Source organism: Carcharodon carcharias, chromosome 36 (assembly GCF_017639515.1).
Source record: "Carcharodon carcharias isolate sCarCar2 chromosome 36, sCarCar2.pri, whole genome shotgun sequence".
Lineage (NCBI taxonomy): Eukaryota > Metazoa > Chordata > Chondrichthyes > Lamniformes > Lamnidae > Carcharodon > Carcharodon carcharias.
The window spans coordinates 9,969,143-9,980,190 of record NC_054502.1 but is presented as its reverse complement, the minus strand read 5'-3'; the positions used below and the strand labels follow the sequence as shown (position 1 = coordinate 9,980,190).

The 11,048-nt window shown below is 55.2% G+C and overlaps 1 protein-coding gene across 1 annotated transcript in view; it reads right to left on the bottom strand.

Annotated features, from left to right (window-relative positions):
- Positions 1-1,252: 1,252 nt before the first annotated feature.
- The window catches only part of LOC121272901 (insulin-like growth factor 1 receptor), a 163,914-nt gene continuing 154,118 nt past the window's right edge, over positions 1,253-11,048 (bottom strand). Inside the window, exon 20 of the mRNA XM_041179739.1 lies at positions 1,253-1,386. Coding sequence (XP_041035673.1) covers positions 1,253-1,386 — 134 coding nt within the window. The remainder of the gene's footprint in view (positions 1,387-11,048) is intronic.

Sequence of the window (11,048 nt, the reverse complement as noted above, 5' to 3'; positions counted from 1 at the left end):
ACGGAGGGTGCTACAGTTTGGAGGCTGAGGGAGGGCAGAGGGAGGGCCGTACAGTCTGGGGACTGAGGGAGGGGATAGGGAGGGTCGTTCAGTCTGGGGGCTGAGGGAGGGCAGGTGGAGGGTCTTACAGTTTGTCCGGACAGTTCTCCGGTTTCTCCAAGATGCCGTTGTTCATGACGAAGTGGAGGACCTGCTCGTTGGACATGCCTTGGTAAGGCTGCTCGGCCAGTGTTGCTATTTCCCAGAGGACCACTCCGAATGACCTGAAAGAGCAGCACGTTAGAGTTAGAGTGAGTAGCAAGGGGGTTTCTGTCCCTCCTCCCTCCCCTCACCTCAATAAGAACAGCTCCGAGTGTTAACTCTGCTCACACCCCGATAGAGGAAACTCGATGTGGACCAACATCAGCCTAACCTACAGCCAGAAGATGGGTATGTCATTCTACAACTTAATAAATCCTTTCAAAAGGATTCCAGGATGGGTTTGGCTCCATTGGGATTGTGTAGAATGGGAGTGAATGGGAAGGGGTTTGGGTCCATTGGGATTGTGTACAGTGGGAGTGAATGGGAAGGGGTTAGGGTCCATTGGGATTGTGTACAATGGGGGTGAATGGGATGGGGTTTGGGTCCATTGGGATTGTGCACAATGGGAGTGAATGGGAAGGGTTTTGGGTCCATTGGGATTGTGTACAATAGGAGTGAATGGAAAAGGGTTTGGGTCAATTGGGATTGTGTACAGTGGGAGTGAATGGAAAAGGGTTTGGGTCCATTGGGATTGTGTACAGTGGGAGTGAATGGGAAGGGGTTTGGGTCCATTGGGATTGTGTACAGTGGGAGTGAATGGGAAGGGGTTTGGGTCCATTGGGATTGTGTACAATGGGAGTGAATGGGAAGGAGTTTGGGTACATTGGGATTGTGTACAATGGGAGTGAATGGGAAGGAGTTTGGGTCCAGTGGGACTGTGTACCGTGGGAGTGAATGGGAAGGGGTTTGGGTCCATTGGGATTGTGTACAGTGGGAGTGAATGGGAAGGGGTTTGGGTCCATTGGGATTGTGTACAGTGGGAGTGAATGGGAAGGGGTTTGGGTCCATTGGGATTGTATGTTTATGCTTCTAGATGGGGTCAGCCCCTCTTCCAGTATTTCTGAACCTGAAATGATTATAATCAGCAACTTTTAACTAGAATAAAGCAAAGAATTATCAGTTGCCAATGTGTTCCAAATATTATCAAACTGATGGATACCAATTGAAAGTCTTACCAAACATCAGTGTGTGGACTGAAGATCCCATCTTTCAGAGACTCTGGAGACATCCAGCGGACTGGGAGTAGCCCCTTACCTCCTTTCCGATAATAATCCGTCTCATATATATCTCTAGTCATTCCAAAATCTGTAAGGTATTGAGGATGGGAAGAGAGGTACTCCTTTGTAAGATTGTGCGCCTACTGTTTGTCAAATGCAAGGTTTCTCAGGTCGGAGTCACAAGGTGGTGGGTCCGAGAACACGGCACAGAGTCTTGAGCACAAAATCCAGGTTGTTACACCTGGTGCCAGTACTGAGGGAGCGCCGCACTGTCAGAGGGTCAGTACCGAGGGAGCCCCACACTGTCAGAGGGTGAGTACTGAGGGAGTGCCGCACTGTCAGAGGGTCAGTACTGAGGGACCGCCGCACTGTGGGAGGGTCAGTACTGAGGGAGTGCCGCACTGTCGGAGGGTCAGTACTGAGGGAGTGCCGCACTGTCGGAGGGTCAGTACTGAGGGAGTGCCGCACTGTCGGAGGGTCAGTACTGAGGGAGCGCCGCACTGTCAGAGGGTCAGTGCTGAGGGAGTGCCGCAATGTCGGAGGGTCGGTATTGAGGGAGTGCCGCACTGTCGGAGGGTCATTACTGAGGGAGTGTCACACTGTCAGAGGGTCAGTAGTGAGGGAGTGCTGCACTGTCAGAGTCTCAGTTACTGAGGGAGTGCCGCGCTGTCGGAGGGTCAGTACTGAGGGAGTGCCGCACTGTCGGAGGGTCAGGAGTGAGCAGCAATGCTACCCACACATACCCTCCCTTAGTGTGAGTGCTGATCTCTGAGTGTGAGAATAGATTACCACAATTCTAGTTGAACACATATCTCCCCCTTGTGTTAAAATCCCTCCACAGTCTCATCACACACCCCACATCAATTTTAGAACTCCCAGCCCCTATCGCCTATGTCTGTAACTGGATCAATATACTACATCCCTCCCTTTTCCTGTAACCTCCTCCAGGCCCTACACACCTCCCTATCTCTGTAAACTCCTCCAGCCCCAACACCCCTCCCTATCTCAGTAACCTCCTCCAGCCCCAACACACTCCCTATCTCTGTAACCTCCTCCAGCCTCTACACCCCTCCCTATCTCTGTAACGTCCTCCAGCACCTACACCCCTCCCTATCGCTGTAACCTACCCGAGCCCCTACACCCCTCCCTATTCCTGTAAGCTCGTCCAGCCCCTAGACTCCTCCCTATCTCTGTCATCTCCTCCAACCCCTACACCACTCACTATCTCTGTAATCTCCTCGTCCCTACACCCTCCCTATATCTTTAACCTCCTCCAAACCCAACAAATCTCCGTATCTTTGTAAACTCCTCTAGACAGAGAACCCTCCCTATGTTCGTAACCTCCTAAACCCCTCCCTATCTCTGTACACCCTCCAGCCACTACACCACTCCATATCTCTGTAACCAACTCCAGCCTCAACACTCCTCCCTATCTCTGAAACCTCCTCCAGCCGCTGCAGCCCTCCCTATCTCTGTAACCTCCTCCAGCCCCTACACACCTTCCTATCTCTGTAACCTCCTCCAGCCCCTTCACTCCTCCCTTTCTCTAACCTCCTCCAAACCCTACACTTCTCCCTATCTCTGTAAAATTCTCCAGCCCCTACACCCCTCCCTATCTCCGTAACCTTCTCCAGCCCCTAGACCCCTCCCTATCTCAGTAAACACCACCAGCCCCTACACCCCTCCCTATCTCCGTAACGTTCTCCATCCCGTACACCCCTTCTTATCTCCGTAACCTCCTCCAGCCCCTACACCCCTACCTATATCTGTAAACTCCTCCAGCCCCTACACCCCTCCCTATCTCTGTAAACTCCTACAGCCCCTACAACCCTCCCTATTTCTGTTAGCTCTTCCAGCCCCTACACCTCTCCCTATCTCTGTAACCTCCTCCAGCCCCTACACCCCTCCCTATCTCTGTAACCTCCTCCAGCCCCTACACCCTCCCTATCTCTTTACCTACTCCAGCCCCTACACCCCTCCCTATCTCTGTAACCTCCTCCAGCACTTACACCCCTCCTTATCTCCGTAACATCCTCCAGCCCCCAAACCCCTCCCTATCTCGGTAACCTCCTCCAGCCCCTACACCCCTCCCTAACTCTGTAACCGCCTCCAGCCCGCAAACCCCTCCCTATCTCCGTAAACTCCTCCAGCCCCCACAGCCCTCCATATCTCTGTAACCTCCTCCAGCCCCTCCCTATCTCTGTAACATCCTCCAGCTGCTACAAACCTCCCTAACCCTGTACCCTCCTCCAGCCCCTACACCCCTCCCTATCTCTGTAACCTCCTCCAGCCCCTACACTCCTCCCTATCTCTGTAACCTCCTCCAGCCCCTACACCCCTCCCTATCTCTGTAACCTCCTCCAGCCCCTACACCCTCCCTATCTCTGTAACCTCCTCCAGCCCATACACCCCTCCCTATCACTGTAACCTCCTCCAGCCCCTTCACTCCTCCCTTTCTCTAACCTCATCCAAACCCTACACTTCTCCCTATCTCTGTAAACTTCTCCAGCCCCTACACCCCTCCCTATCTCCGTAACCTCCTCCAGCCCCTACACCCCTCCCTATCTCTGTAAACTCCACCAGCCCCTACACCCCTCCCTATCTCCTTAACGTTCTCCATTCCATACACCCCTCCCTATCTCTGTAACCTCCTCCAGCCCCTACACCCCTCCCTATCTCTGTAAACTCCACCAGCCCCTACACCCCTCCCTATCTCCTTAACGTTCACCATTCCATACACCCCTCCCTATCTCTGTAACCTCCTCCAGCCCCTACAACCCTACCTACATCTGTAACCTCCTCCAGCCCCTACACTCCTCCCTATCTCTAACCACCTCCAAACCCTGCACCCCTCCCTATCTCTGTAACCTCCTCCAGTCCCTAAACCCCTCCCTATCTCTGTAACCTCCTCCAGCCCCCACACCCCTCCCTATCTCTGTAACCTCCTCCAGCCCCTACAACCTTCCCTATCTTTGTAACCTCCTCCAGCCCCTACACCCCTCCCTATCTCTTTAACCTCCTCCAGCCCCTACACCCCTTCCTATCTCTGTAACCTCCTCCAGCCCCTACACCCCTCCCTATCTCCGTAACCTCCTCCAGCCCCTACACCGCTCCCTATCTCCGTAACCTCCTCCAGCCCCCACACCCCTCCATATCTCTGTAACCTCCTCCAGCCCCTACACCCCTCCCTATCTCTGTAACATCCTCCAGCTGCTACAAACCTCCCTAACCCTGTACCCTCCTCCAGCCCCTACACCCCTCCCTATCTCTGTAACCTCCTCCAGCCCCTACACTCCTCCCTATCTCTGTAACCTCCTCCAGCCCCTACACCCCTCCCTATCTCTGTAACCTCCTCCAGCCCCTACACCCTCCCTATCTCTGTAACCTCCTCCAGCCCATACATCCCTCCCTATCTCTGTAACCTCCTCCAGCCCCTTCACTCCTCCCTTTCTCTAACCTCATCCAAACCCTACACTTCTCCCTATCTCCGTAACCTCCTCCAGCCCCTACACCCATCCCTATCTCTGTAAACTCCACCAGCCCCTACACACCTCCCTATCTCCTTAACGTTCTCCATTCCATACACCCCTCCCTATCTCTGTAACCTCCTCCAGCCCCTACAACCCTACCTACATCTGTAACCTCCTCCAGCCCCTACACTCCTCCCTATCTCTAACCACCTCCAAACCCTGCACCCCTCCCTATCTCTGTAACCTCCTCCAGCCCCTAAACCCCTCCCTATCTCTGTAACCTCCTCCAGCCCCCACACTCCTCCCTATCTCTGTAACCTCCTCCAGTCCCTACAACCCTCCCTATCTTTGTAACCTCCTCCAGCCCCTACACCCCTCCCTATCTCTTTAACCTCCTCCAGCCCCTACACCCCTTCCTATCTCTGTAACCTCCTCCAGCCCCTACACCCCTCCCTATCTCCGTAACCTCCTCCAGCCCCTACACCGCTCCCTATCTCCGTAACCTCCTCCAGCCCCCACACCCCTCCATATCTCTGTAACCTCCTCCAGCCCATACACCCCTCCCTATCTCTGTAACATCCTCCAGCTGCTACAAACCTCCCTAACCCTGTACCCTCCTCCAGCCCCTACACCCCTCCCTATCTCTGTAACCTCCTCCAGCCCCTACACTCCTCCCTATCTCTGTAACCTCCTCCAGCCCCTACACCCCTCCCTATCTCTGTAACCTCCTCCAGCCCCTACACCCTCCCTATCTCTGTAACCTCCTCCAGCCCATACATCCCTCCCTATCTCTGTAACCTCCTCGAGCCCCTACACCCCTCCCTATCTCTGTAAACTCCTCCAGCCCCAACACCCCTCCCTATCTCTGTAACCTCCTCCAGACCCTAAACTCCTCCCTATCTCTAAACTCTTCCAAACCCTAAACCCCTCCCTATGTCTGTAATGTCCTCCAGCCCCTACACCCCTCCCTATCTCTGTAACCTCCTCCAGCCCCTACACCCCTCCCTATCTCTGTAACCTCCGCCAGCCTCTTCACCGCTCCCTATCGCTGTAACCTCCTCCAGGCCCTATACCCCTCCCTATCTCTGTAACCTCCTCCAGCCCCTACACACCTCCCTATCTCTGTAAACTCCTCCAGCCCCTACAGCCCTGCCTATCTCTTTAACCACCTCCAGACCCTAAACCCCTTCCTATCTCTGTGACCTCCTCCAGCCCCTTCACTCCTCCCTTTCTCTAACCTCCTCCAAACCCGACACTTCTCCCTATCTCTGTAACCTTCTCCAGCCCCTACACACCTCCCTATCTCCGTAACGTCCTCCAGCCCCTACACCACTCCCTATCTCTGTAACCTTCACCAGCCCCTACACCCCTCCCTATCTCCGTAACGTTCCCCATTCCGTACACCCCTCCCTATCTCTGTAACCTCCTCCAGCCCCTACACCCCTACCCACATCTGTAACCTCCTCCAGCCCCTACACTCATCCCTATCTCTATCCTCCTCAAAACCCTACACCCCTCCCTATCTCTGTAACCTCCTCCAGCCCCTTCACTCCTCCCTTTCTCTAACCTCATCCAAACCCTACACTTCTCCCTATCTCTGTAAACTTCTCCAGCCCCTACACTCCTCCCTATCTCTGTAACCTCCTCCAGCCCCTACAACCCTCCCTATCTCTGTAACCTCCTCCAGCCCCTACACCCTCCCTATCTCTGTAACCTCCTCCAGCCCCTACACCCCTCCCTATCTCTGTAACCTCCTCCAGCCCCTTCACTCCTCCCTTTCTCTAACCTCATCCAAACCCTACACTTCTCCCTATTTCTGTAAACCTCTCCAGCCCCTACACCCCTCCCTATCTCCGTAACCTCCTCCAGCCCCTACACCCCTCCCTATCTCTGTAAACTCCACCAGCCCCTACACCCCTCCCTATCTCCTTAACGTTCTCCATTCCATACACCCCTCCCTATCTCTGTAACCTCCTCCAGCCCCTACAACCCTACCTACATCTGTAACCTCCTCCAGCCCCTACACTCCTCCCTATCTCTAACCACCTCCAAACCCTGCACCCCTCCCTATCTCTGTAACCAACTCCAGCCCCTACACCACTCCCTATCTCTGTAACCTCCTCCAGCCCCCACACCCCTCCCTATCTCTGTAACCTCCTCCAGCCCCTACAGCCCTCCCTATCTTTGTAACCTCCTCCAGCCCCTACACCCCTCCCTATCTCTTTAACCTACTCCAGCCCCTACACCCCTTCCTATCTCTGTAACCTCCTCCAGCCCCTACACTCCTCCCTATCTCTGTAACCTCCTCCAGCCCCTACACCCCTCCCTATCTCTGTAACCTCCTCGAGCCCCTACACCCCTCCCTATCTCTGTAAACTCCTCCAGCCCCAACACCCCACCCTATCTCTGTAACCTCCTCCAGCCCCTAAACTCCTCCCTATCTCTAAACTCCTCCAAACCCTACACCCCTCCCTATGTCTGTAATGTCCTCCAGCCCCTACACCCCTCCCTATCTCTGTAACCTCCTCCAGCCCCTACACACCTCCCTATCTCTGTAAACTCCTCCAGCCAATACACCCCTCCCTATCTCTGTAACCACCTCCAGACCCTAAAACCCTTCCTATCTCTGTAACCTCCTCCAGCCCCTTCACTCCTCCCTTTCTCTAACCTCCTCCAAACCCGACACTTCTCCCTATCTCTGTAACCTTCTCCAGCCCTTACACCCCTCCCTATCTCCGTAACGTCCTCCAGCCCCTACACCACTCCCTATCTCTGTAAACTTCACCAGCCCCTACACCCCTCCCTATCTCCGTAACGTTCCCCATTCCGTACACCCCTCCCTATCTCTGTAACCTCCTCCAGCCCCTACACCCCTACCCACATCTGTAACCTCCTCCAGCCCCTACACACCTCCCTATCTCTATCCTCCTCAAAACCCTACACCCCTCCCTATCTCTGTAACCTCCTCCAGCCCCTTCACTCCTCCCTTTCTCTAACCTCATCCAAACCCTACACTTCTCCCTATCTCTGTAAACTTCTCCAGCCCCTACACCCCTCCCTATCTCTGTAACCTCCTCCAGCCCCTACACCCCTCCCTATCTCTGTAAACTCCACCAGCCCCTACACCCCTCCCTATCTCCTAAACGTTCTCCATTCCATACACCCCTCACTATCTCTGTAACCCCCTCCAGCCCCTACAACCCTACCTACATGTGTAACCCCCTCCAGCCCCTACACCCCAGCCTATCTCTGTAACCTCCTCCAGCCCCTACACTCCTCCCTATCTCTAACCACCTCTAAACCCTGCACCCCTCCCTATCTCTGTAACCTCCTCCAGCCCCCACACCCCTCCCTATCTCTGTAACCTCCTCCAGCCCCTACACACCTCCCTATCTATGGAACCTCCTCCAGCCCCTAAACCCCTCCCTATCTTTGTAACCTCCTCCAGCCCCTACACCCCTCCCTATCTCTGTAACCTCCTCCAGCCCCTACACCCCTCCCTATCTCTGTAACCTCCTTCAGCCCCTACAACCCTCCCTATCTCTGTAACCTCCTCCAGACCCTACACCCCTCCCTATCTGTGTAACCTCCTCCAACCCCTACACCCCTCCCTATCTCTGTAACCTGCTCCAGCCCCTACACCCCTCCCTATCTCTGTAACCTCCTCCAGCATCTTCACCCCTCCTTATCTCTGTAACATCCTCCAGCCTGTACACCCCTCCCTATCTCTGTAACCACCTCTTGCCCCAAAACCTCTTCCTATTCTGTAACCTCCTCCAGCCCCTTCACTCCGCCCTTTCTCTAACCTCCTCTAAACCCTACACTTCTGCCTATCTCTGTAACCTTCTCCAGCCCCTACACCCCTCCCTATCTCCGTAACCTCCACCAGCCCCTACACCCCTCCCTATCTCCGTAACGTTCTCCATTCCGTACACCCCTCCATATCTCTGTAACCTCCTCCAGCCCCTACACCCCTACCTACATCTGTAACCTCCTCCAGCACGTACAGGCCCCCCATCTCTGTAATCTCCTCCAACCCCTACACTCCTCCCTATCTCTATCCTCCTCCAAACCCTACACCCCTCCCTATCTCTGTAACCTCCTCCAGCCCCTACACACCTCCCTATCTCTGTAACCTCCTCCAGCCCCCACACCCCTCCCTATCTCTGTAACCTCCTCCAGCCCCTACACCCCTCCCTATCTTTGTAACCTCCTCCAGCCCCTACACCCCTCCCTATCTCCGCAACCTCCTCCAGCCCCTACACCCCTCCCTTTATCTGTAACCTCATCCAGCCCCTACACCCCTCCCTATCTCTGTAACCTCCTCCAGCCGCTGCACCCCTCCCTATCTCTGTAACCTCCTCTAGCCCCTACAACCCTCCCTATCTCTGTAACCAACTCCAGCCCCTACACCCCTCCCTATCTCCGTAACGTTCTCCATTCCGTACAACCCTCCCTATCTCTGTAACCTCCTCCAGCCCCTACACCCCTACCTACATCTGTAACCTCCTCCAGCCCCTACACCCCTCCGTATCTCTGTAACATCCTCCAGCCCCTACACCCCTCCCTATCTCTGTAAACTCCTCCAGCACCCACACCCCTCCCTATCTCTGTAACCTCCTCCAGCCCCCACACCACTCCCTCTCTCCGTAACCTCCTCCAGCCCCTACAACCCTCCCTATCTCCGTAACATCCTCCAGCCCCTACACCCCTCCCTATCTCTGTAACCTCCTCCAGCCCCTACACCCCTCCCTATCTCTGTAACCTCCTCCAGCCGCTGCAAGCCTCCCTATCTCTGTAACCTCCTCTAGCCCCTACACCCCTCCCTATCTCTGTAACCAACTCCAGCCCCTACACCCCTTCCTATCTCTGTATCCTCCTCCAGCCCCTTCACTCCTCCCTTTCTCTAACCTCCTCCAAACCCTACACTTCTCCCTCTCTCTGTAACCTTCTCCAGCCACTGTACCCCTCCCTATCTCCATAACCTCCTCCAGCCCCTACACCCCTCCCTATCTCTGTAAACTCCACCAGCGCCTACACCCCTCCCTATCTCCGTAACGTTCCCCATCCCGTACACCCCTCTCTATCTCTGTAACCTCCTCCAGCCCCTACACCCCTACCTATATCTGTAACCTCCTCGAGCCCCAACACAACTCCCTATCTCTGTAACATCCGCAAGACCCTGCACCCCTCCCTATCTCTCTAAGCTCTTCCAGCCCCTACACCTCTCCTTATCTCTGTAACCTCCTACAGCCCCTACACCCGTATCTCTGTAATCTCCTCCAACTCCTACACCCCTCCCTTTCTCTGTAACCTCCTCCAGCCCCTACACCCCTCCCTATCTCCGTTACCTCCTCCAGCCCCTACACCCCTTACTATCTCTGGAACCTCCTCCAGCCCCTACACCCCTCCCTATCTCTGTAACCTCCTCCAGCCCCCACACCCCTCCCTATCTCCGTAACGTCCTCCAGCCCCTACACCGCTCCCTATCTCTGTAACCTCCTCCAGCCGCTACACCCCTCCCTATCTCTGTAACCTCCTCCAGACCCCACACCCCTCCCTATCTCTGTACCCTCCTCCAGCCCCTACACCCCTCCCTATCTCTGTAACCTCCTCCAGCCCCTACACCCCTCCCTATCTCTGTAACCTCCTCAAGGCCCTACACCCCTCCATATTTCTGAACCCTCCTCCAGCCCCAACACCCCTCCCTATCTCTGTAATCTCCTCCAGCCCCTACACTCCTCCCTATCTCTAACCTCCTCCAAACCCTACACCCCTCCCTTTCTCTGTAACCCCCTCCGGCCCCTACGCCCCTCCCTATCTCTGTAACCTCATCCAGCCCCTACACCCCTCCCTATCTCTGTAACCTCCTCCAGCCCCTACACCCCTCCCTATCTCTGTAACCTCCTCCAGCCCCTACACCCCTCCCTATCTCTGTAAACTCCTCCAGCCCCTACACCCCTCCCTATCTCTGTAACCTCCTCCAGCCCCTACACTCCTCCCTATCTCTGTAACCACTTCCAGCCCATACACCCCTCCCTATCTCTGTAACCTCCTCCAGCATCTTCATCCCTCCCTATTTCTGTAATCTCCTCCAGCCCCTACACTCCCCCCTATCTCTAAACTCCTCCAAACCCTACACCCCTCCCTATCTCTGTAACCCCCTCCGGCCCCTACGCCCCTCCCTATCTCTGTAACCTCATCCAGCCCTACACCCCTCCCTATCTCTGTAACCTCCTCCAGCCCCTACACTCCTCCCTATCTCTGTAACCACCTCCAG